This window comes from Nothoprocta perdicaria, unplaced genomic scaffold, assembly GCF_003342845.1.
Source record: "Nothoprocta perdicaria isolate Ctin4 unplaced genomic scaffold, notPer1 scaffold_4, whole genome shotgun sequence".
NCBI classification, from domain to species: domain Eukaryota; kingdom Metazoa; phylum Chordata; class Aves; order Tinamiformes; family Tinamidae; genus Nothoprocta; species Nothoprocta perdicaria.
In genome coordinates this window covers 815,901-839,690 of record NW_020455643.1, presented here as the reverse complement: position 1 = coordinate 839,690, position 23,790 = coordinate 815,901, and the positions used below count along the sequence as shown (strand labels likewise).

The following is a 23,790-nucleotide window of genomic DNA, read 5'->3' as shown; positions in this document are numbered from 1 at the left end:
TCTCCCTTCCTGTCCCTTGGCTGTGCCTCTGCCCAGGCTCCCACTGTTCATCTTCAGGTTTAGAACACTGTCCTTCATTTAAGGTGGCCTTACAGGGACAGAGGTTACTGTGATTTGTAAATAGAAGGAAACGAGCCCTGGCCTTTAGCTGGCATAGCACAGATTAACAATCAATACTCCAGTAGGACAGATAAATCACAGAAGCCAAGTCAAATCCTGTGCAGTTGAAGGCCGGATAGATGGTCCAGCCTGTGCTCTGGGTGGAGAACAGGATGGCTGCTGCTCTCCTCTATGGCACATTTCTGACATGCAGCTTGGCGGCCTGTTGTGATGAATAGTGTGGAGGCATCGAGACGAAGGCAGCTGCAGTGTGAACAGGAGAAGGGAGAGGCAGGGACAGCGCATCTTCGTGTCAGCGCGTGTGACCAGGACCAATCTGTGACTGTACCAGCTGAGTAGACAGCCTGGCTGCTTTGGGACATAGGCCTTCTTGGTGCCATGGCAGAGCATCCGGAGAACGGGGAACGAAGGAGAGCTTGCTTGGCTACGTGAGCATTGCTGGTATCTCTCCCTTCCTTGGCTCAGATCTTTGTATCGAGGGCTCTTGCCACAGGCTGCAGCTGTGCCTTCCCTCCTGCTCTTGCTTTGTTTGGGGCTGAGAATCACCTCTAGCCAAACCCTGCCCTGAAAATGAGAAGACACCACAGCTGTGCAGCTGTTGCTTGAAGGGTGTTAGTGTAATGTAGGTAAATGCCAGGTCATGCTGAGCAGGATGGAGATGCAGAGAAGATAGCGTTGAACTGACCTGCCCATGCTCTCCATTTTGTGGGTTTAGCAGTTTGTTCAGTGTGGTCTTTTTGAAGAGAGAACGTTCTCAGGTACCAAAGTGCACTTGGCTGGGATGATTTCAGTGCATTTGGTCAGAGCAGACAGCAAGCAGTCAATGCTGCTTGAATTTGGATCGTGGGGCATGGAAGTTTTGTGAGCCCCAAGCTGAGCCGCGCTGTCACACCGTGTTAATTTGCATGGCTCTAAGTGTCACCACTGAGACGCTGTCATTAAGCAGCTCCGCAGCCGGTGTCCTGGGCTCGCTGGCAGCAGGAGCCGGGATGCAAGAGGGCCGAGCAGACACACCCTGCGGCGGCTCCGCGAGGCGCTCCTGGAGCCCAGGGCGCAGAAATGCAGGGGAACAAAAGCAGCTCCAGCTTGTGATGCACAGCCGGAGCAGCCGTGGGCTTTACGGGAATGACACTCACGGCTGACATCAGATCTGAGTATTTGCATTGGATTTCGGTGTCAGCATCGGAGGTGTGGCTTAGCGGGGCCGCGGTTTCAGCCTCCCGAGCCAGCTCCCTCCGAGCAGACGCTCGCCCCGCTCATCCCCGCTATCCTGCTCGCGCGGACTCCTCCCTCCTGCGGGACTCAAACAGCCTCTCCTGCCCGCCGGCTTTCTCCCCGAGCCTCAGCACACCTGAAATGCTACCTTCATGCAACTGAACTCGTGAGTAAAGCACGTCGCCTGATACCCAGTAAAAGTGAATGGCGTGTTATTACCTGAGGAGCCTAAATTAGCCATCTTCTGCTACTGAAAGGATTATAGAGGACTACGTCAAACCTAGATGTCTTTTAAATTAAGAACTGCATTTTTTTCAGTGTTTGATTCTTGCCTGATCTTTGGAGAGCATGAGTTGTTGTGGTTATCGGGGATGCTTACGTTGAGTGTTTCCTCATCAAATGCCGCAAAAGAGAGTTTAGGAAAACAAAGAAACTTGTGATGTGGAGCTAGCAGTTACAATTTCTGCTAGTGAAAACTTGCAGAGTCAGTGAGGCAGCAAGCAGAAGTCCTGGCAAGGACGATGTCGGTAATGCCTGGTAATTTATCACTCAATGGGACAAGCTTCTTCACTGAAAATCACAGCGATATGGATAAGCCCAGTGAGCAGAGAACTTGGAACGTCCTTCTCTTCTGCTTGACTTTCATCATTACATTTGCAGCGCTGCTGGGCAGCATTTACTCCCTGGTTTTCCTTCTGAAAATGCAGAACAAAACCACAGTGGCAATGATCGTGACCTCGCTGTCAATAGATGATTTGATCAGCACAGCGCCAGTGATTATTTTCATGCTCACCCAGTGGTCAAGTGATGTGCTCCCCCAGCCTCTGTGCACCACCTCGGCGCTTATATATTTATTCCAGGGTATTTCTAGCAATCTGAAAGCGTCTCTTATAGTTTCTTACAACTTCTACGCCGTCAACAAAACTGTGGCGAGGAGCCGCAGCGCTTCGAGCCGGCCGGTGAGCATGATGTGGGCCATTGTCACCGCCTGGATCGTCAGCCTGCTCATCTGCATCCTCCCGCTCTGTGGCTGGGGCAGCTACATGCCCACCTCCTGGGGCTGCTTCCTGGACTCTGCCAGCTCCTACGTCCTGTTCTTATTTGCTGTCTACTCCCTGTGCTTCTGCCTCCTCACGGTGCTTGCGGTCCCTCTAACTTACCAGCTGCTGTGCTCAGACGAGCAGCAGCAATTGTACACCGATTACCAGGAAATCTCTCGGGGCCACGTGAGCCCCGCGACGCCGGCGGGCTGCAGCAGCGCTACCCCCTCGCTGTCGCCGGAGGACCCTGTGGATAAAACCCTGAAGCACCTGGGGAAGGCGCACGCGGGCGCGGAGGCGCTGGGCGCGCGATGGGTGGCCGAGGGCGCCGGGCCGCGCGGCGCCGGCAGCTCACCCAGCAGGAGCTGCGCCGTGGCCTTCGCCCAGAAGCGCTTCTCGCTCATCCTCGCCTTGACAAAGGCCGTTCTCTGGCTTCCCATGATGGTAACTTGTCAGCTTGCTTTCCTCTGTAGTGCTACGTGGGTCTAGGTGGGGCGCGAGTTCACGTGGTGTGAATTGAAACGGGCGAACAGGAGACATAGTAGTTACTCCTTATAGAATAGCCTGTGCCAGCAGAAGTGCTTTGGAGCAGATCTGTGTCACGCTATGTGAATTGAACTGGCGTTCAGCGCATTTGCCAGAGCCTGATTCATCAGTATGCTGCTCTGCCTTGCCGGCATTTGTGTCACCTGAATGCAGGGGTGAATGGAGTCCGTCCCTTTGTGTTTCCAGCCCTCTGGGAAGCCTTTGAGCAGTGCTGTGAGCTCTGTGCATCACACTAAGCAAGCTTTGCTGCCCCACCTCGCAGCTCTGACTCGCAGATTGGTTAAGCAATAGGAATTGTTTGAAAAAATAAGACTTTTTGTGTCTTTTGTAAAATCTCTGTAGTATTTTGAGGGGTTGTCCATATGCATGAACTAGGAGCCTTGTGAACAGATACATCCCCGTGTCATAGGGAAGGAGTCTGTTCAGAGTGTGAGCAAGGCTCCTGCTCAGTGATATCGCTGAGCCCCCTGGGTGCCGCAGCCTCTGCGCCCCTCTCAGCTGCACGAGGGCCGTACGCAGCCCAGCCACCCACTTCACTGCGGGCTGAGGTCCTTGCTCCCCATGGGGAACTGGGGGTTTGGTACCACGCAGGAGCCACTTATTGTCCTTTTTAAGAGGGGACTTGCAATGTGAGTTGCTTCTTTAATCTTTCCCAGGCAGCTGTACTTACATTTAACTTGAAGCAGGGGGTCTTCTGAGAAATGCAGAATGAGAAGGAGTTTGCCATGTTTTTGGTTATGCTCTTTTAGACAGACAGTTATTTGGCTCAGCATATTTTCATGGGTAACAACCTGTGACTTTTACTTGTGTCAGATTCATGGTGAGATATTTTGCCTCTCCCTGGCAATATATCATGCGCTTGAAGGTATTTATATTTCTGAATGTTCTGCCTTGCAGATACAGATGGTTGTCCAGCACATCATCGGTTTTCGGAGCCTCTCCTTCGAGACCCTTACCTTTCTGCTGAGCTTGCTGGCTGCCACAGTCACACCAGTGTTCGTGCTGTCGGAGCACTGGATCCACCTGCCCTGTGGCTGCATCATCAACTGCAGGAGGAGCGTGTACGCTGTGTCTTCGGAGGAGCTCAAAAGTGAGTGCGGGACCAGGCCCGCAGCTGCGGTACACCTTGTAGTAAATAGGGTAGGAAGTTAGTGTCAGTAACACTGCTTTGCTGGGTGGATTGTCCCAACTCGCTGGCAGATCTTTTAGCAGAACAAATGAATCTGAATCCTACTTTTTCTCTCCTGTCCTACCCTGGGAAAGATACATCCACTGAAGTCTGGCAGAAAGCGCTAATCAAATACACCGACCACACTGAATATGTTTAATGCTGCGAGGAAAAAAAGGAAAGGTTAATTGTGAGCAACTTCATGTTCCTGAATTAAAAGGAGGAGAGGATCTATTGTTTGTGCACCTGCTCTATAGATGCTGGGCAGAAATTACAGTGATGCCAATAAGCAAACACCAAAGGTCGTGATTTGGTGGGGAGGGTGCATATGTAACTTGTTGAAAGCTGAGGACCTGCCAAACACTTAGCCTAAAAGGATTTTCCTGCATGTGTATAACATTTAACTGGTATATGTGTAAAACAGAGGATGCCAGGCTTTTGTTAATGAATTTTTTGTAATAATTTGAAGCTCTGGAACTATTTTTTCTGGCCTTCGGACACGTCTCCGAACACGGAATGACTTCTGCTGCTGCCCATGACCCTTGAACCGCTTAGCCGGAGCGGATGGCGGGAGTTCACCAGGAGGACAGCCTATTCCTGGTGCATCTAGTGCAATATTAGAGTCAGAATATACAGCAGATGGAAAAGCAACAGTTATAATTTAAAATAATCCTAGTATTCTAGTCTTTTATTCTAAAGGTCTCAGGTTTTCTCAAGCTTTAACACAAGGTATTTCTATACCTTTTCCAATGTAGCAATGATAGAGCTGGAAGGAACATAATTTCACAAGATGAGTAAGGTGATGAAAAGATGACACGAGCCTGAAGAATCTAAGGCAATTTGTATTAGAAACAAGGAAACGTGAAGGGATATAAGTGACATTTGAGAAATTTAATTGTTCAACTTCTGTGTAAGACTAACTACCTGAAGCACAGAATTTAGAATGAAGAATATACAGAAGTTTCAGCTACTTACCTTTCATTGTAGAACTCTCTTTCTTATGTGACTGTTCACGTTGAAGGATAGTTATCGATTCTCAGAAATACATTTTATCACTTTGTACAATTTTTCTACTTTAGGTATATAGTTGAAATAGAATTGAAATAAAATTGTATCACAAAATGAGCCATAATTTAACTATTTTCTTCTTGTGTGAACCTGGTTAGCATTGCAACCAATGTGTTTTTGAAAATGGCAGATTAATCTACCAGTTTCTGTGGACCCATGAACTCTGGAATGCATTATTTCTGAATTCATTAAGAAAGCAACGCCGTAACTTAATAATTAAGAAATCTTTCTTCTCAACAGTTTATACTTTTTTATAGATAGAAAATTACTTCCTGGTAGTTGTAACAAAATAAATTACTTTGTGTCTTAGAATGTAATTTACTTTTTATGTGTAATCTAATTTTTCTGCTTGTTTTTGTCTCTTTTGTCTCTTTTGTGTTTAGCCAAACGGAGAGGTTTTGAGTTCAACCTGTCTTTCCAGCAAGGGTATGGAATCTACAAGATCTCCCACGAGAACCACCATCAGGCTGATGGTGCTAAATCCGTGTCCTACCACAACCTGGTGAGCTACGACTGCGGTGCCTGCCCGGAGCCCCGGACGGCAGGGGAGGCCACCCCGGGCACCGCGGCCCCGGCGGCGGGCGGCCCCCGCGGCGGCGGCACCGACACCGGCACCGACACCGGCCCCGGCCCCGACGAGAGCCACGACGCCTCCCGAGGGGAAGAGACCCGCGCCTTGGAGAAGCCAGCGCTCTTTGAAGGACCGGAAAGAAGGTTGTCCCATGAGGAAAGCCATAAGCCTGAACTCACTGATTGGGAATGGTGCCGGAGCAAATCGGAGAGGACCCCGCGCCAGGTAAAATTATTTCTTTTTTTTTCTGATAATAAGAAGTGTTTTAAAAAATTGCTTGTATTGAAATTCCAGTTAGTTTTGTTAACTGTGTTACGTTTAGTAAAAATCATATTTAAGACTGTGTATTTTAATAATCTCACATCTACTTGCAAATTTTGATCTGGCAGTAATTTCTCATTTGTCTCCCTAATTGTAGGTTTTCATTGTTGTTACTATTTTGCATACACCTGCATGATCAGTGGATGGTTAGAATTCACAACAAACTATGTTAATTCATCTCTATGAACTGGGATTTTCTCTTCACAAGACTGCAAAAGATCCAGTGACTGGGGTTTTTTTTGCCATGCTTACATTTTTGGTGAGGAAAAAGGACCTGGAAAAGGATAAACAAGCATATGAAGCAGATAGTAAGGGTGAGCACCACAGGCTAAGTATAGATTTCAATCTGGGTGTGAAGTTTCGTATTAGATTCATAGAGAAACGTTCCAGATATTAAAATGATCAAAACCCTTTGCTTTAGAAAGTGGAAAATAATCAAGAAAAAAAAACAGTCGGGAACTGATTAGCATTCTGGAGCTGCAAGAACCAAGTGATTAAGGGTGGATTCCTTGTATATAGCACTTCAACTTAAGGATTTACTGTGGATGTCCATACACTTAGCTTGTGTAGCTCTTGGCATAGAGGTTTTAATTGTGCTCTCTCTTATTTATTTTCAGGGCACCATATAGAATCCAATAAAGCTTTACAACCTTATCGAGAATAGGAAATTCAACAGACCCTAGACTTTAAGGGCATATTATCAAAAACTAACACCTTGATTTTACAGTGTGATCCCTTTACCTTTGGTATATCCCATTGAACTTAGCTGCATCTCCACAAACACTGGGGTTCGCTTTCGGTTTTCAGATGGCAGTTTTGTAGTCTGCCCAGCTGCCCCGTCCTCATTCACGTGCTCCATTCAGCAGTGCAGAGCAGCAGCTCGGCGAGTTCTCAGCGCTGCTACATTTTGGTTCCGCCATGACAGGAAGGAAAGGAAGGGAAAAAGGGAGGAGGAAGCAAATGTTGTTAATCATTCCCTTATGAATGGAACATAGGGACTGTCTGTTGAACAAACAATGAGTGTGAAGATTTCCTACCTCCTAGAACTGACTGGTTCTGAACTGCAGGTCCAACACAGGCATGAGGTGCCAGGCAAGGCTGTAATGGGACAGCTCTAGTGGAACCAAAATGAGCACCTCTTTATCCCACAGCGCTAGACCTTACACGCTGCTCTCTTCACATCTTGGCCTCCAAGAAAGCATCTCAGCATGGTTTAAGGAACAAAAATGGGTAGAAATATTCGGTGCCGTTAGCTGCTCCTATTCTGTATGCACATTTTGTGTGGTATGTTGTTTATGCTCCAGCATACAATTTATCAGCATAAGTAGTGTATAAATAGGATCTTACACCCATTTTTAAGATAAATCAAGGTAACTATTTGTGCATATAAATACATAGTTTTCATATTTTGTTTGTGACACAGATGCAGTTTTGTATTCCTACTGTAAATTGACGCTGAGACAAATTAAATGTCAACTCTGCCCACTCACCCTTGAAGGTTTCCCTTGGTAGAATCCAAAAGGAGACGGTGTAGGCTTTCAGTTTATAATGCATGAGCAACTGCAAAACATATGCAAAAGGATGTAAACAAAAGGCATGACTATAGTTCTGTTATTATTGTATTGCTGTGCACTTTTATTTGATTAAGTTTCAGGAGCTTGTGTAGTAAGTAGCAAAATTACTTCTGCTGTATTTGAAGAGCTCATAGCTGGACACAGGCAAATCATCTCTTCAGGCTTTCTCTAGGATTGTGAGTCTCAGAGAAAAGAAGAGTGTATGTCTCTTTCGAGGGGTGTGAGCAAAGCAGTCCGTGAAATGGAGAGCCCACATGGCCGGGAAGATAGTTGACATGTGGTGGGTGTCGTGTGTCCCGTGCCAGCGGCTCTGTCCTGTGTTCTTGCAAACAAAAATACCCAGTGCTTGTCAAAGGAGTTCACATATCTCCATTGAAATAAACAGAAGGCTCTATAAACCTGAGAAGCACTTTTTCAAGTGAGCTTGTTGCAGGATATTAAACCCTTTATTTGAATTCCAATATATGCTGCTGTCTAGAACATCAGCCCTTCCTGCCCACTGCAATGCCAGGGTGATTCAGGTGGCAGGAATTTGGGGCCTGATGAAGCCAAAGCCAAAGCCAGTCTACCTGGCTGAGTACTAAATAAGTGTGCGCTATGGGATTCGGTAGCAATTCAGCCTCGTGGTCAGTGGGAGTGGGGCTGGAGCCTGTGTGAAGCCCACGGGACAGCAGTCACAGGAGGAGTTAGGTTGACAGGGTCTCTTGGAGGTCCCTCAACTCAATCTGCTGCTCCAGGCAGTGCTAACTTCAAAGTTAAATCAGTTTGTTAGGAATCTCCAGCACATTCATAGGTGAAATAACTAAAATGACTTTGATATCCACAAGTTTATAAAATTAGCCAAAACAGAAATTTCAATTTGATACTTCATATTAGCTTGATCATTCCTTCCATGGAAAAGCAAATGTTTACTCACTTTTAGTATGGCTTGGTAAACTGCTGTGTCCATGGGCAAAAGCAGATGATGACTGAACCTGTTTTTAATCTATTAGTTCTTGTTATTCTCTTGAGGGTCCCGTATAATTTAGTTGAAAGGGTCAGTGTGTCGCTAGGTCCATCATTAACTATGGCTCTCCTTGCAGTAGTTTCTGGTCATTCCTTGGTTTTGCACAATATTCCCTGCTCCTGTCTCGGGCAGCCGCTGTTCCGCATTGCTAGACCAGGGGCTCCCATTGCACAGGCAGCAGCGTCTTGCCGTGAGGCAGGTGCCACTGACCGCCCCTGCCTGCCTCAGTGTGCCCTGGGGGGCTACATGCCGCTTTGGACAGGCTTTCTCACCACTCCCTTTACAAGGAATCCTCATCTGTCCTTTCCTGACATTTTCCGAGTTATAACACACTGTGCACTTGCCAGGCATTAAGGCTTTTATGGTCTAAAAGTTCAAGGCTTCTAAGCTACAGGTCTCAATGTTTCTGACATTCAGCATGAGCTTTCAGAGCTTCACAGTGCTGACATTTACTTTGCTGGGGGAAAAGGGCAGAATCTGAAACTCCCATAAGTGGTGGAAAAAAAAAGCCACAACATTTCTTAGATGTATGTAGGATGAAAGATCAATTTGGGCCAAACATTAAATAAGTTAAAAGCCATCCTTTCATTTAGCCTGTCTGGAGATCCCTGGGTACATAAGAAATGTCACTTTGTCCTCATCTCTCCCCACTAGTTACCTTTGTTTTTTTAAAAAAACAACTTTCTGTGTGCTTTGCAAATAATGCTGATTAGTTTAGAGGAGATGATGAATCCTACCAAGAAATGGGTGATTACCCTAACAAGGGCCAAGTTCCTCACTTTTGGTTGGGCTGTGGGTGCTTGGCCGCAGGGACCATCGCAGATGTTCTTGAGGAGCTGCTCCCCGCGCGGGGTGCTGTGTGGCCTCGTGCCTTCCCACAGAGCAAAGGGCACGGCTGCTTGGCATGGCAGCTCGCTAGGAGAAACAGGCTCTCTGTTCCTCTGTAGATAGGTGTTGAAAACGAGAGTTGCCTTATAAAAAATGAGAATGCGTTTTTACTTGCATTTAAGTTCTTTATCAGTTGTGGTTGACTGCCAGGTTTGAAAGCTCTTTGGAGTTAGGGCGCAGTAAGTGCCAGGAAGTAGAAAAGGAGGAACTGTGGCTGGTAGCAGGGGAGAAGGTGGACCTACAGAGGACGTGTTCCCATGCTTGTTCCTCCCCAAACTACCTTGATCCCTGCCTTTCTCCACCTCTGGTCTTTCCTCTGAACACCCCATCCTAAGCCTAGTGCAAGCCCTAAATGCCCTTGCCCTGCATCCCCGGGTGACTGCTGTGCCCTTCAGGCTGGAGCCCCTTAGACTGTAGGCTGGTGCAGAGCGCGACTCGCAGGCCAGGCTCAACCTGGGAACAGGCCGGGCGCCTCGCACGGCCCCGGCACTCGCTCCCTGCTCCCACTCGGAGCTTCCTCCTCCTTGTGCCGAGGGGCTCTGCTGCTTTATGCTTGGCGAGATGAGCTCTTCTTCAGGTAACCCAACGGTCACCGTTCTGCGCAATCATGGAGAGCAGAGCCATAATGGAAGCCAAGAATACCGTGGTGATTGAGATGACACTTTGGAGAACTACAGCAATCTTGAGGCCAGTTACAGTAGAACCAGAAATCAGTGTGAGAGTTGCTGCCACCAAGTGAGTAATAAAATGTGTATTGCTGTAGCAGGCAGCTGTCCCATTTGGAACCAAAGCTGCTTGGTCGAGCACAGGAAAAGACAGGACATTTTGGTCAGGGCCAAAAAAATGAAATAATCTAATCCTCATCTTTAAAGAACAGCTGGTCAGGCACCTAGATATTCCACTGATGACAAGTATTTCTTATCAGCAGGACAAATGAAATATTGCCAGTGTTAGGTTGTTGCTTCCATCAGCGCATCATCATTTACTTTATTGGCAGATGAAGCACCAAGCAGCTACCTCAGTCTTTGCCAGTGCTGGCTGTTGCATCTGACTGTATTGTCCAGATCAGCAAAAATAGAGCTGGGTGTCGTCAGCATCATCAACTTTATAAAAGCCTCTTTAGCCTTTCTATTAATCCTCCTTGCTGACACTTTGCAGGTGGAAAGAATGAAAAGGGAGTTGTGGTGTCCAAATAAAAGCAGTCTTGAAGGAGCATAGTGAAAGAATAATTGCACTAAGTTTTTCTGAGAAAAATCATGAGGAGAAGCAGCAACCTCGGGGAGAGCAGTGCGCTCTGAACATGCTCTGTTCAGCCCAGAGCACGTCCCAGCAGGGGCCACGGGCAGATGACACATTTTATGCAGTCCAAGGTCACCCACAACCTTCAGCACTTGCCTGGCATGGGGACGCAGTGAGCAGCAGTGCCCCAGCGTGCGAACACCACATTAACCCGGGGAGAAGCAGAGGGAGAGAGGCAAAGAGCATTTCTGCCAGAGGACACAGTGTGCATCCTCAGGTTTTGCTTGAAGACTCCATGCGAAATACACAGCCCTATTGCCCTATGTGCATTTGTTTGAAAAAACAATGGGGTGATTCAAAGTCTGCAATCTGAGTAGACCCCAATATCTAGCACTGCCTAGTTAAGGACATGTAGCTAGATGTATACTTTCTGGCATGGATTATTTTAAGGTCATCTCAAATTCAGCAGTTTGTAACAGTAATATTTTTATAATTCACTTCAGTCTCATTATCTTTGAAAAAGCCATAAAGAAATATGCAACCCACAAAATACTACTGTGTCTGAGCTGCATTCGAGAACCTCTTGTCTTGCAAGGGCAAAACAGTAGCCTTTTGGCAGTATGAGGTGATGTTCCTCTGGAACAGGCCCCGTGAAAACAGATGATTAGTGTTATATCTTTTCTAACAGGTTTTTCAAATTTAAGCTCTTTATCTACTACTTAGATACCACCACTACACTATTTTATGTGTTGAAAGTAGAAAAAAAAAAAGAGCAAGAAATGAAAGTGTCTGATAGAAAAGTGAGAAAAAAAGATACTTTCTTCCATTTCTTACTTTTAGAGAGCAATTTTGTAAATTCATTCTTGTTTTTATAAAAAGACAATATGTTCCCTTTTTTAAGTCAAGGCCTTTGCTGTTTTTTGGAAGGGAGCAGCTGGATGCAGAAGTTTGTGGTCTGCTTGGCTTAATGGAATTTTGCTCACCTCACATCTAATGAGAAACATTGAAAGTTTTCACAGCTGTTAGTAGTCTAGAGGTGCACCGCATCCGCTGATGCTGCTAGAGCTTTGCATCCGAATCTGTAAGCAGGTTGGAGGACTCAAGAGGACACCTCTGCAGAATCATTACCAATAATACTTGCAAGCAGTCCTCCATTTAAAAAAACAAATTCTGTCCAAGTTTGCTTACACAAAGTTTGGGAGAAGACTGTGCTAGGAGGTGCTGCCAGTTGCAGCACAGCTGGGATGCCCTGCAGCCGAGCAAGCTGGAGAGGCCCTGGGCTCTGCTGCCGCTTGCCTGTTCAGTGCGTGCTCCCAGCAACAGTTCTCATTCTGCTTTCTGTAACCACACACTAACCAGGAGCAATGCCGTCTTGGCTTGTTTGTTGCCCTGTCAGCTGGTAGTGCTTTGGGTGGAGGAGGAGGCAGATGTGTCATTAGGTGACACAGGGCCCTGTTGGGGAGGACGAGGAGCCCAGGCAGGGCCCTGTGCCTGGGCGTGAGCGCACACATTGAGGAGAAGGGTGAGCAGGACGAGGGAGGAGACACCGCTCTCCTAGCCTATCACAGTAAATATATCCCTGAACTCCTTTCATAAATGCTCTTTACACCACCCTATCCCAATTCTAAAGAAAGCAACAATTTCCTTGGCTTGCCTTTGTCTTCTCTTCTAGTTTTCTTTGATTTCTGAGGCCAGAGTGTGACACATGGCTCCATTGTGGAAGCACTGCCCTCTGCGAAATGGTAGCTCCATTCACTTCAGCAGAGCAAAACCCGGTGGCAGCTGGCAGGGGACATGGGAATGTGGCTCTTTGTGACAGGAAAGGAGCTGGGAAGAGTGACACGACACACCCTGAGGAGGACATATATTTCTATAATACTGGTTTACCTTCTATGTGACTGAATCGACATGCTTCTTTATTTGTCACTATATGAATATGTGGAAAATGTCACCTCTTTCCTATTCCTGCCCTTCTTCTCAAGCTCCTTCCTACATTGCCATGCCTGTTTTCAAGCTGATCTTTCTTTCACAGTTTCCAGTAGATTTACTGAGCTCTTTGATCTAAGAGTTCTGCCTCTGTTTCAACTTTGGAAAAATGAGCACAAAACTAAAAAGCTTTCTAAACTAAAAAGAGCTAAAGCTTTCATAAAGATTGCTGTGCTGCAAAGCTAACACATGACCCCCGGCTGTGCTGGTAAAATGGGGAGCGAGGTGGGAATACCAGGTGCAGTGCTGTGTACTGCATCACAGTGTTTACAAGGCAGAAATATCCTCTTGGGCTGCCTCCTCAGACTAGGGACAAAGCTCTGTTTTTCCCATTATCACTAATGGAAGTCAAGAGGCTGAACCACACACTGTGCACAAAAAATGTGTCCCTTTCCATTTGTGTCCTGCAAAGCCATCTTATGCTTTTCCTCCCTGCTCCACTTCTGTAGCAGGAGGTGCTTAGAGGTTATGTGTGCTCTTCTCTCCGTGAAAAAGAGATGTCACTCCTTACATTTCGTGCTTTTTTTTATGTTTCTATACTTTTGTGACACCTGTGGGATGAAATACTTGCTGAAGTTTGTGAATCTTGTGGCATGGGTTCCATCTAGTCGGAAGACAGTTGTGCTGCTAGGTAAGGTCCAGTGAAAGATGTCCCATCTGCAGTGAAAATGGACTAACAGGGAGCTGGACCTGTTGGTCTCCCCAGTGTTGTGTCAGATGCAGCAGCAAAGGTGCAGCCTGCTCCTCCTCATGTGCATTCAGCTGCACTCGGTTTCAGAATTCAAATGTGAAAAATGTATGTGTTTGGGTAAAAGACTGTGAACTGCCATGGCGAAAAAAATGAAAGCATATTTTACAGAATTTTGGAGATAGCCAGGTTGTTAAACAGGGAGTCTGATTCCAGGTACCTGCAATGCAGCCGTGGCAAGTTTTAGTCAGGTAAATACCCTGTTAGACTTAGCAGGGCTTTTTCACAGTCTGCCCAACACTTTCCTTAGAAGAACAGCTGGTATCTCACATGTTTGATGCCAACAGCCCCTGCAGTACTTTCTGGAGGAAAGCGATGTACAGCAGGGCTGAGCAGGCCGAGAGCAGGGCGCATAGGGTCTTCATTTGTTTCACTTGTTCAGCAACATGGGATACTTGCAGAGGATGCCCATTTAATTTGTATTTCACCTGCAGTATTGCTTTTCCTGTTATTTTCAGACCTTAACAAAGTAGTAAGAAAAACACTAATTAAGTCTGATTTAGCCTTTTGGAGAATGGAGTGCCAGGCTTCTTTATTTGAAACAGACTCAAGGTAAATAAGAGAGGCCACCAGACCTCTTTCTGTCATCAGTAAATAATTTTCAAAGACTAGAAAGGATGTTCTAGACATGCAGAGTTTTCAGTAATCTCAAATGGGAGAAATGGGAAAACCCTGGAATAAATATCCAGTAGTATGAGTTACTCTCCTGGAAAGTCATTAAACCAATCAAGCAAGAAAAATGCTCTTTAGTAGAGAATTGCCTGCAACTTTACCTGGGTGATTTCTTTGCCAACAGAGTGCTATGTTCATCAAGTGAATACACACACACCAAAATGTAGGCAACAGTCAATGCCAGGTGACGTCTGACCGCCTGTGTTAGCAGGAGAACATTGGCCTGGATGTGACAGGGTGCCCCATGCTCCAGGTGGCCCTGCTGGAGCAGGAGGTTGGACTAGGTGGTCTCTAGAGGTCCATTCCAACCTCAGCTGTTCTGGGATTCTGTGAATACATGTATGAGGCTGTTAGCTTCCAGCTGAAGCTGTGTGCTGCGTGGAAGAAGGTCTAGCCTTGGAAAATACCATAGCTGAATGTCCCCTCATTGTCAGTTCCATGAAAAAAGAGTAATTCCATCAAATTGATTTTTCTGTAATAAGAGTGGCGTGAAAGGAGAATGAAGCCGCCTTTTTTATTTAGTACCTCTATAGGCTAGCTATAATTGAGAGGAAAAGAAAAAATGTACTTGTCATTTGCTAACTTTCTCTGTGGCATAGATGAGAGGTATCTTTAACAACTAACACAATACAGGTGGGTTTTTTTCCTTTTCTAGAAAGATTGGGTGTAAATATATCATGTTTTCTGTGCCTCTAGTTAGGTGCCTGCAGGCAAAAGAAATCTGCCAGGCTTGCAATGTATTACATAGCCTAGTGCTTTCTTCCTTTGACTCGCTGCATCATCTCCTGGCTGCCTCGAGCAAACCTGTTCAAGGACTCTCTGTACAGAAGCTCCTTGTGTGCCTTGCAAAGAGGAAGAGGGGGAGGCAGTTGAAATGATTTCACATGGGAGGAGCAGCAGCACGTCTCGGTACGTTGGTGGTTTGACGGGTTTCTAGCACTGATACAGGACCTTTCTCACCCCAGGTTAGTTGTAGACGTTTGAGTAAGTGCCAGGGGCAGCACAGAGGCCAGAAGTATTGCGCCTGTGTGTCTAGGCTTTTACCACTGTGCCTGTGTGTCTGGGCTTTACTGGGAGGGTTTAGGGCAGTTTCGTCTGGCAGGTGCCGTTCTGCCAGTTGGCCGGTGAGCGTAGCATTATCCACCACCTCCTAGGGGCTCAGGGCAGGGCCTGGCAAGGCCAGCCTGAGGAGGCCTGCTCAGCCTCCGTGCTGAGCTGCGCCTGGCCCCGTGCAGCTGCACCGGAGCACAGCACCGAGAAGAGGAGCACGGCCCGGGGGAGCAAGGCTGGACGCGGGCAAGGCCGGTCACCTTTCCTGCACGCCGGCACACTAACGGGACCGAGCTGCCTTGCCCTCCAAATCTGTTCCTTAAATAGGCTTTTGGGAATGCTAGGTGCAAGGATGCATGCACAAGTAGAGAAAGAGATAAAATACCAGACTGTGGATAAATGCTTGAGCCTTGTAGAGCTGCAGCACAACCGCTGGATGTTACAGACTCTCACAGGATCAGTCCCTGACTGGTAACAGTGTCCTCTTCCATGGGAGCAGGGCTCCGAACAGGATCGATACCACCCTGAGCAAGGCATCCTTCTGCACGGGGCCTAATGCCACTTAATGGTACAGCGCTTGCAAAAGAAGTGCAATGTAAAGACCTTCCAATAAAGCCATTATATTTGGTGCTTAGAGAAATGGAGAAGAATTTTTACCGGCCTATGCTATTTTTCAGGCAAACTAGTCATTATATTTTCCTCATAAACAAAAGCAATGTTTTAGTTTATCTTCTGCCCAAATGAAGAGTGGGTTCATCTAGTGGCAGTACATACGTAAAATAAAGGTCAAGACCTTTAAGCAAGACCTAGTTTTGCAGCAGGTACAAAATTTTAATTCTGCACACACTTTTTAACCTGCAAGTGTGAATTATATATTATGTATTATCATAACCCTTTCACACAGGGTTGTAAAATCAAATACACAGAAGTACATAAAGATCATTAAGTCAATATTTGTTCTATAAATCCATCTAAAAGTGAGACATATAAATGATAACAGACATGCCTGTTTCCCAGTTATTTTTCAAGATCTTTGTAGGATATGAGAAAGGTGTCTAGAAAGAAAGAAAAAATAGCCAAAGGCCAGGTGTATCAGTAAATCTTGTTAGACAGGGCTGTTTCTGTATTACAGGGAAATATTTCTTGTAAAATCAGCTATTCTATCTGTGGAGAACAGCGAATATATTAGATTTGAAACCCTGCAGAAACCAGAGCTTTAACAGGTACAGAACGGGCTCCAGCAGGTCTCAGAGCAAAGCACCCTGCCAGCTTGTGTCATCCTTGTGCAAGGGGGCGTTGAAGCCACTGTGTGCGTTACATTCACAGAGTTAAAACATCTGTCTATTGAATTCATTTATTTTGGCCACAGTCAGCTGAGTGCAGAAGTTCTGGTATGCAGATGCCAGTATTTTTGTCTTGGATGCCTTTGTTGCTCTTTTTGTTATTAATTTGCTGCAAATAAAGATCTGTCCAGACTAGGCAGTGCAATGGCCAGTATTGGTTTACAAGTCATTTGAGGTGAACTTGTCTATTCCTGTCATATCCTACTCTGTATGCAGTCAGCCTCTCAAAAGGCAAATCATTGCAGCAATTAATTTTACTTCAGCTAATTTTTATTTTTAGGAAAGTGGAAGACTAAGCATCTATTTTAAAATAAACAAAAAAAACATTGTCTGCAAAAAGAAATGATGGGATTCTCACTGGAGACGTTCTAAAAATAACATTTTTGAGCCAATTCATTAGATCTTTATTGAGATTAATGATATTTCTGTTTCGGAAGGCAGCATTGCCCAGTGGACGTGGCATGGAATTGGGACCCAGCAGAACTTGCCTTTGTGCTCTTGGCTCTGCCCTGGGCTGATGGCAGTGTCGGGAGGGCCGCTGCCCAGGCCGGCGTCAAAGCTCCCCCGGAGACAAGACACGAACTGGTTCCCTCTCCTTCCCTGCAACACCTAAACTATCCTTCAGATTTTTAATACCTGTCTTGTGCTTTTAGAGTCTGTAATTTGGGACATTTCAAAAGTCGGAGTCATTGAAAGAGGGTCTGCAGACTAACTTAGGCCTCGGGCCGTTGCCAAGACGTAGATGTGTGGGCATATGAGACATAGATATATATCAGCTATGCCCATGGGCAGATCCCACGTTAGTCCTGGTCTGTATCTGAAAGACTGAGTCTGCCACAGAGGTCTGTGGCATCTCAGAAGTCAGTTACATGTCAGTTTTATTTGACTTTTTTGCCTTCTCTCAGAGCCACTGGAGGGAAGCTCCTAATGTAGGTGCACTGGAGTGTCCTCCAAACCAATTTACTCCTCTCCCTTGCTGGCTTAGGAAGTCCAGGTTCTTAGGTTCTTCCTTTCTCCTCCCAATCACCTTAGCATTCCCTTCTTTCTCCATTGCAACGCAGTATTCATGGTATTGCAACAGCAATAAATTGAGGCAATTTGTTGTCTTCAAAATCAAACTTGAGCTGTGAGCTGCTTGAGTCCCCACTCAGGTCGTGGGACTTATTTTACAAGCATCTTTCTTCTTCGGATTTCAAGTGCTAGCCAGTATTATCTATCTAAGGATCTGCTTTTGGAGCAGAGTCAGTTTTGTTCTGAGGAGGTGAAGTGCTCATTGATAACTGTGTTTGGAGAATGGAGCTTTCCTTTCCCTCCTGTGTAATCAAATGTAAATATAAAAAATGGTACTTAAACTTGATTACAGTCTTACGCTCCTGATTTCTCCAGAAGTGCCCGGCAGTGGAAATTGCCTGATCAACTCCAGCCACTAAGGGGAAGCCGAGAGAATGCCATACGTCCTTGGGAGGCACTTAGCAGCATGCAGAATAAGGCCCTGTTTTGGCAAGTGATGAAATTACAGTTTCTTTCAAGAGTACTAGATATGTAACACCCCTTTATTAATCTTTAACACAAGATAGGCATTTCTTGGAAAACAGGGTAGAAAAAGATGGTTTGATTTGGTTTCTACCCATTCGCAGTGAGAAATACAGTAACAGATTCTATAAAGGATCTGATGTATAGTCTTCAAGTAATCCTAGTGCAGCCTTTTTGTAACTTAGAAACTCTGCAGTCCTGCCCAAAGGCAAAGAAGGGTTTTACCCCTCTGTCTGTTTTGAGGGGAAAGGGAAAGGAAGGCAAGGCAAGGCAAGGCAAGGGGAAGATTAGTCTCTTGGAGGACCCTCTGCCACTGCTCTGCCAGGGCCCTTTGGCAAGGTGCCCGTGGGCTTGTTTGTGTTCTCTGCGCAGGCTCCCTGCATTAGGTGCTCAGCTGGTGAATCAGGCTCAAAGCCTGCTCAGACAGCCAAAATTGGATTAAAGAGGCTGGTCTTAAGCTGCAAGGATTATGATGAAGATGTGCCTTATAGCAATAACAACTGTTTTCTGTTTTCCATGTAATCTGGCAGATGAGTGAATAATGGAAGGATTTGCAGTATCAATTATGCAAAGATTTCTCCATTCAAAATGCAGTGGCACTCTTAAAGAAATGAGTACATCTGTGATTTACTTCTTTGGAACTTCTTTCTTTGCTTGTTAAAATTTAATGTTCTGGTACATGTCGTTCTCCAGTGAGAACTGTGCCCTAGATTGAACAGAGAGAACAGCCGGCAGCTATGTGAGACAGGAGCTGTACAGGGAGCTGCCCAGTGACGGGACCTGACGGAAATGAATGAGCACTATTCACAAAGAGTGCAACTAGGCAAGGGGAGGACCAGCTCCTCTGGGGAGGGAACTCAGGGCTGGCGTCACTCCCTTAGAGATCCTGCAACGCAACCCTGCTGAAAGGCACATGATATATATATTAAGCAACTTTGCAAATTATCAACTTACTCAACTTATTATTTCAGAAATAATAGCTATATGTGTGCATCTGCTAAGCTGCTGAGACACAAAGGCTGCAAAATGGCACTTTGATTTAAAAGATGGGTTTTATTTGTTTCACAGAGCTCTTCACCTCTACGCTAATGCATAAGACAGCATCAAAACATTGTCTTTCTGCAGACAGCTCCAGGAGTGGTTAACTGTGAGCTTTCTGTGCCTTCTTACCAACATCTTTGTTATAGTTACAGTGGTTTAGAACCAAACACCTAATGTAGATGCTGTGGGAGGAGATGTCTCTTTCTGAAAGTAGTTTTTCTTTTAAATACAAGAATACAAAGAGTGGAGGGACAAGCATATGGAGAGGGCAATGAGGCAGTACCCTTTCAAAAAACCCTCTGGTTTGAAGTAAAAAGATGATTCACAACAAGTGTGGGTGCTGAAGTAATGCAGGGTTGAGACACAAGAACCTCAGTGGGGAAGTTGAAGGCCACTGCTTGGCATTATTCACATTGCTTCCTGTTTTCCAGTGAAATTACATTACAAGACTCTCAGTAGCAATGGGAGCGAAAGGCAAAACCCTCCTTCCCAGCAAAACCCGGTGTAGGCTGCTCTGCTAGGTACGTTCTTGTTTAATTGCCATGCATGGGTCATAAGGTAATGGGGTGTTAATGGCTGTTTAAAAAGCAAAAATGAATGTTTCATAAGGTTATCAAGGTCGAAATCTTGGTCAGCCAAGATCAGTCTCTTCTCATATACACTAATTCCTACTGAAGGTAATTGTACCTGGCTGTTCACAAAGCCAGAAGAGCCTTGTTCCCTCCTTTGGAGGAACAGTGGGTAAAGGCAGCGTTTCCCAGCCCTTTGCCCCTGGCCTGAAGGCCTGTCCAGCCCTCCTGGGCTCTTCCCCTTCATGCTCTTTAGTGAAGGCGAGGCATGGAGTCATAGATGAGCTGTGTCCCTGCCATGTACGCTGGAGAAGTCTCGTCACAACCCCTTCTTTTAATAAGGAGCAAATAATTGTGCTTACCAGCTGCCTAAGAACAATTTCACATTTCAAATTAGTATACTAAACCATTTTGGTTTTGCTTACTTTCTGTGTTTTACTGGCAAGGAGGTATTAACCAGAACTGGCCGAAATGGGATCCTTTCTATGCCTAAGGTAATGCTCACTCGCCTCCATGCTGCCACTTGCTAAGTCTGCCCTTTCCATCATTCTTCCCATTTTTCCTCTCTTGCTTTGCACACTTCCACACATTTTATTCTTCCCGTTCTTCCTCTCTTGCTTTCCACACTGTTTGCCCAAGCCAAATTAGCAGACTGTGGCAGTTCTGCTGTAGCAGGTGAGTGCAGGGTGTCCTTGTGTAACACATGTGCACGAGGCTGGTCCTTTTGGAAGCTGGGGATTTCTGCTGCTTATCTCTTGGTTGCAGATAGATTAATCACAACACTCAAAATGAAGAGGAAGATCCTGCTCTCCTAGACAGTTGTCTCCCTCCCTCATCTTAGCCTTGCCTTGCATTGGCAGGAAGAAATGCGCTATCCAAGCTCCTTAAATCCCTTCAGTTCTCACATCCTGATAAATCATCTCTCTTTCTTCCTCTAGTTACTGAACCCATGTCACATTTTGTCATTTTTTTCACCCCATTCATTGATTGCTCTAGCAATGCATCATATTCCCTAATCTTCCAGAAAATTACGTTCTGCTAAGGGGAGTGTGTGCGTGTGGGAAAGTGAGGGAATGACATCCGGCTGGTGAGTTGCCCTTCTGGAGAGCAGCAGCAGCAGCGGCAGGCAGCGAAGCCAGCAGGGAAGTCAGGCAGCTCCTGAGCTGAAGAGGACATTGCAGCGCGGTAGGACTCAGTTGGCGCATCACCCTGGAATGTGATCTGGAGATGTTCGAGGCAGCTTTGAAAGACCCACAGTGGTCCCGAGAAAGCAGCTTCGCAACAGCAACACCGAGGTCTGTAGCGGCTGCTTCACCTGCTCTTAGGCTCCTTTCCGTTATCCTTAGCACACACTGGGCTCTACAGCCTGTGCACCTGCAGAGCTGCATTCCGCAGCTTTCCGCAGTTTTAGGAGCCCTCTCTAATGTACGTCTACCTCTAAATTACTCTAGCCTTCCTTGTGAAATGACTGTCCCTGAGTCAGCACTGGCACTGTCTGCCAAGGAGTTACCTTGGGCCAGGCTGCTGTTCCTTTTAGTAGTGTTCATAGAGAATCAGAAGCAGCTCTCCGTGCTAATCCTGGCCCTTCTCAGTGAGCAGCCAGAGCCCAGCTGTAGCAGAGCTGCTGGGGATGGAGCACTAGGTAAGCCCTGCAGTGAAAGTCTCTACAGCTGGAGTGTTGCTTTGTTCTGTGTCTCCTTCTGCAGTCGCTTCTGTTTGCCCAGCACAAGTCACTGCGTTGATGGCCTCTGCCAGGTGAAAATGTGAGTCCCTGTGGTGTGAGATAAAGAGTCAGGAGGTGTCATGCGGCACTGCAGCCGGAGCCCGGAACAGCTTGCTGTGGAATTAGCTACCACTGTCTGCTGCAGCAAACCCTTTCTGCCCCCCGCGTCGGCACTCGCGATGACGTCTCTCTGCAATGCCTTTATTTGTGTACACCGTTTGGAGCAATTACTTTCTTTGCAGCTGCTAAAAATCCTTAGTTTGAGCTTGTCCTTCAGTACAGCACAGCTGTAATTGAATTTTTTTTTTCCTATCTTCAAATTTGTGAACATTTCTCTACTGGTGAATTCAGTTTTTGTTCTGGAAGCCACCACATATGGGCTTCTAGAGCCACTGTGAAATATAGAGTAGGGAGCAAGAGTCTAAATGTTTTCTGCAGCCATCAGCATAATAGCATTGTAAATCCTTGTCATAGATATCCAACTGGTGTAATTTAGCAAGCACAATTTTCACCACAAAATAAAGATATAAAAAGAGTTTCATAAATAATATCTGACAAATTATTTTGGAAAGCTTAGCTGGCTATTTAAGCCATCTAAATTTAGCCACCTAATTTAGTTAAGACTAATTAAGACAGTCTGCCCAAGGGAAACAGATGTTGTCAGACTAGGGTCCTGTTTTCAGCTGTGCTCTGGTATGATTCCTCCCCCTCTGCTGACTCTGTGAGAAGCCTTGAGAGACCAGTATCCTGATCCAAATTAAGCAGAGTGAAAACACTTGCAGAGAGAGCAGCTCACAGCAGCTGCCTCCGTGCAGACTGGCTGCAATGAAATTTTAAGACTGCAGACATATTATAACAAAGTGTGTGTGTCCACGAGCTATAGCTGAGTCACAGTTGCTTGGGACTTTGTTTTTTATCATACAGTCTGCATTGTAAAACACTTCTTTTTACCCTTTAGAACGTCATAATATTCATTTAAATGCTTGTTTTCTAAGATATTCCAAAGAAAAGTCTACAACAGTAAAATCAGCTAAGCATATTTGGTGTTATATACGTGTTATAATGAATTTTGACTTCAAAATGTAGCACTGTGTAATGGTTATTTTTTTTCTTTGCAGCGCTCAGGTGGTGCCTTAGCTATTCCTCTGTGTGCCTTTCAAGGAACTGTGTCTCTGCAGGCACCCACGGGGAAAACTCTCTCCTTATCTACCTACGAGGTAAGCACTGAGGGGCAAAAAATAGCACCCACGTCGAAGAAGATTGAAGTATATCGATCTAAGAGCGTTGGTCATGAGCCCAACCCGGAGAAGTCACCAAATACATTTGCTGACACAAGCGTTAAAATTCATTTAGAGGTTCTTGAAATTTGTGACAATGAAGAGGCCCTGGATACTGTGTCAATCATCAGTAATATCAGCCAGTCCTCCACACAGGTGAGGTCTCCATCCTTACGGTATTCACGGAAAGAGAACAGGTTTGTTTCGTGTGATTTAGGGGAATCTGCCTCCTATTCACTCTTCATACCATCAAACAATCCTGGCAGCGATATTAACATATCAATTCCAGACACGGTTGAAGCTCATCGGCAGAACAGTAAAAAGCAACATATGGAAAGAGATGGTTATCAGGAAGAAATACAAATGTTGAATAAAGCATACAGAAAACGTGAAGAAGAAGGCAACAATTGAAAGACATTTAATCTAGACATTTAAATGGATTGAACGGACACTGCTCCTTTTGACTCAAGTTGTTCTAGAAAATACAATGACGACTGTTTTTACCCAGTATAAAGCTTTCGTGGGGGTCTACTGTCAAATAGGTGAAAACATTAAATTGCATATAGTTGGGGAAACAGAAATACTTAAGTGCTTTATAGCCTTGCTTAGTGAATTTCAAGTTATTTATGTATCTATTTATTTGAAGAACTCTCGTGTCTAAAAAGAGAACTGCATTGGTTGCTTATTGGCACTGGTGGCCTGTCCATGAGAACCTGGGGAAGAGCTCCACCCGAGTGAAGTTTTAACAATTTTTACTGACTGTTACAATTCTTTTCTTACTACTGTTACTTCTCTTACATGACTTGAAACATTTATCTGCAAAAATGTAGCAAAAGTTTAAGACTAACTCCTTTATTTGACTAAGTAAAGGATTAATAGACAATGAAGTGATTTAGGTTTATCCTGTTCTGTGTGTGATTCCTATGTAATGCCTATGTACCAGGCGACTGTTAGATCTCCAAATGCAGATGGCTGAAATGTAAGCATGTACATTCTGTAAATACGTAATTGTGAAACTTAACGATGTTCTCGTGGCTTGACATTTCTTTGGTCAAGTGTGTAAAATGTTGGTTAATTTTATGCCAGTGACTC

At 45.6% G+C, this 23,790-nt stretch overlaps 1 protein-coding gene across 1 annotated transcript; it reads left to right on the top strand.

The window, feature by feature from the left end:
• Positions 1-1,850: 1,850 nt before the first annotated feature.
• Positions 1,851-23,790, top strand: GPR149 (G protein-coupled receptor 149). Its single transcript, XM_026045129.1, has 4 exons — positions 1,851-2,819; positions 3,819-4,011; positions 5,541-5,953; positions 22,540-23,790. The coding sequence occupies exons 1-4, from the start codon at positions 1,857-1,859 to the stop codon at positions 23,107-23,109; spliced, it is 2,139 nt and encodes a 712-aa protein (XP_025900914.1). The 5' UTR covers positions 1,851-1,856; the 3' UTR covers positions 23,110-23,790.

Excerpts from the sequence above, each read along its gene's own strand:
- GPR149 (XM_026045129.1), top strand. The coding sequence starts at position 1,857 with ATGTCGGTAATGCCTGGTAATTTATCACTCAATGGGACAAGCTTCTTC. Across the intron at positions 2,820-3,818 it reads TTCTCTGGCTTCCCATGATG|ATACAGATGGTTGTCCAGCA; the intron begins GTAACTTGTCAG and ends TCTGCCTTGCAG. Across the intron at positions 4,012-5,540 it reads GTCTTCGGAGGAGCTCAAAA|CCAAACGGAGAGGTTTTGAG; the intron begins GTGAGTGCGGGA and ends TTTTGTGTTTAG.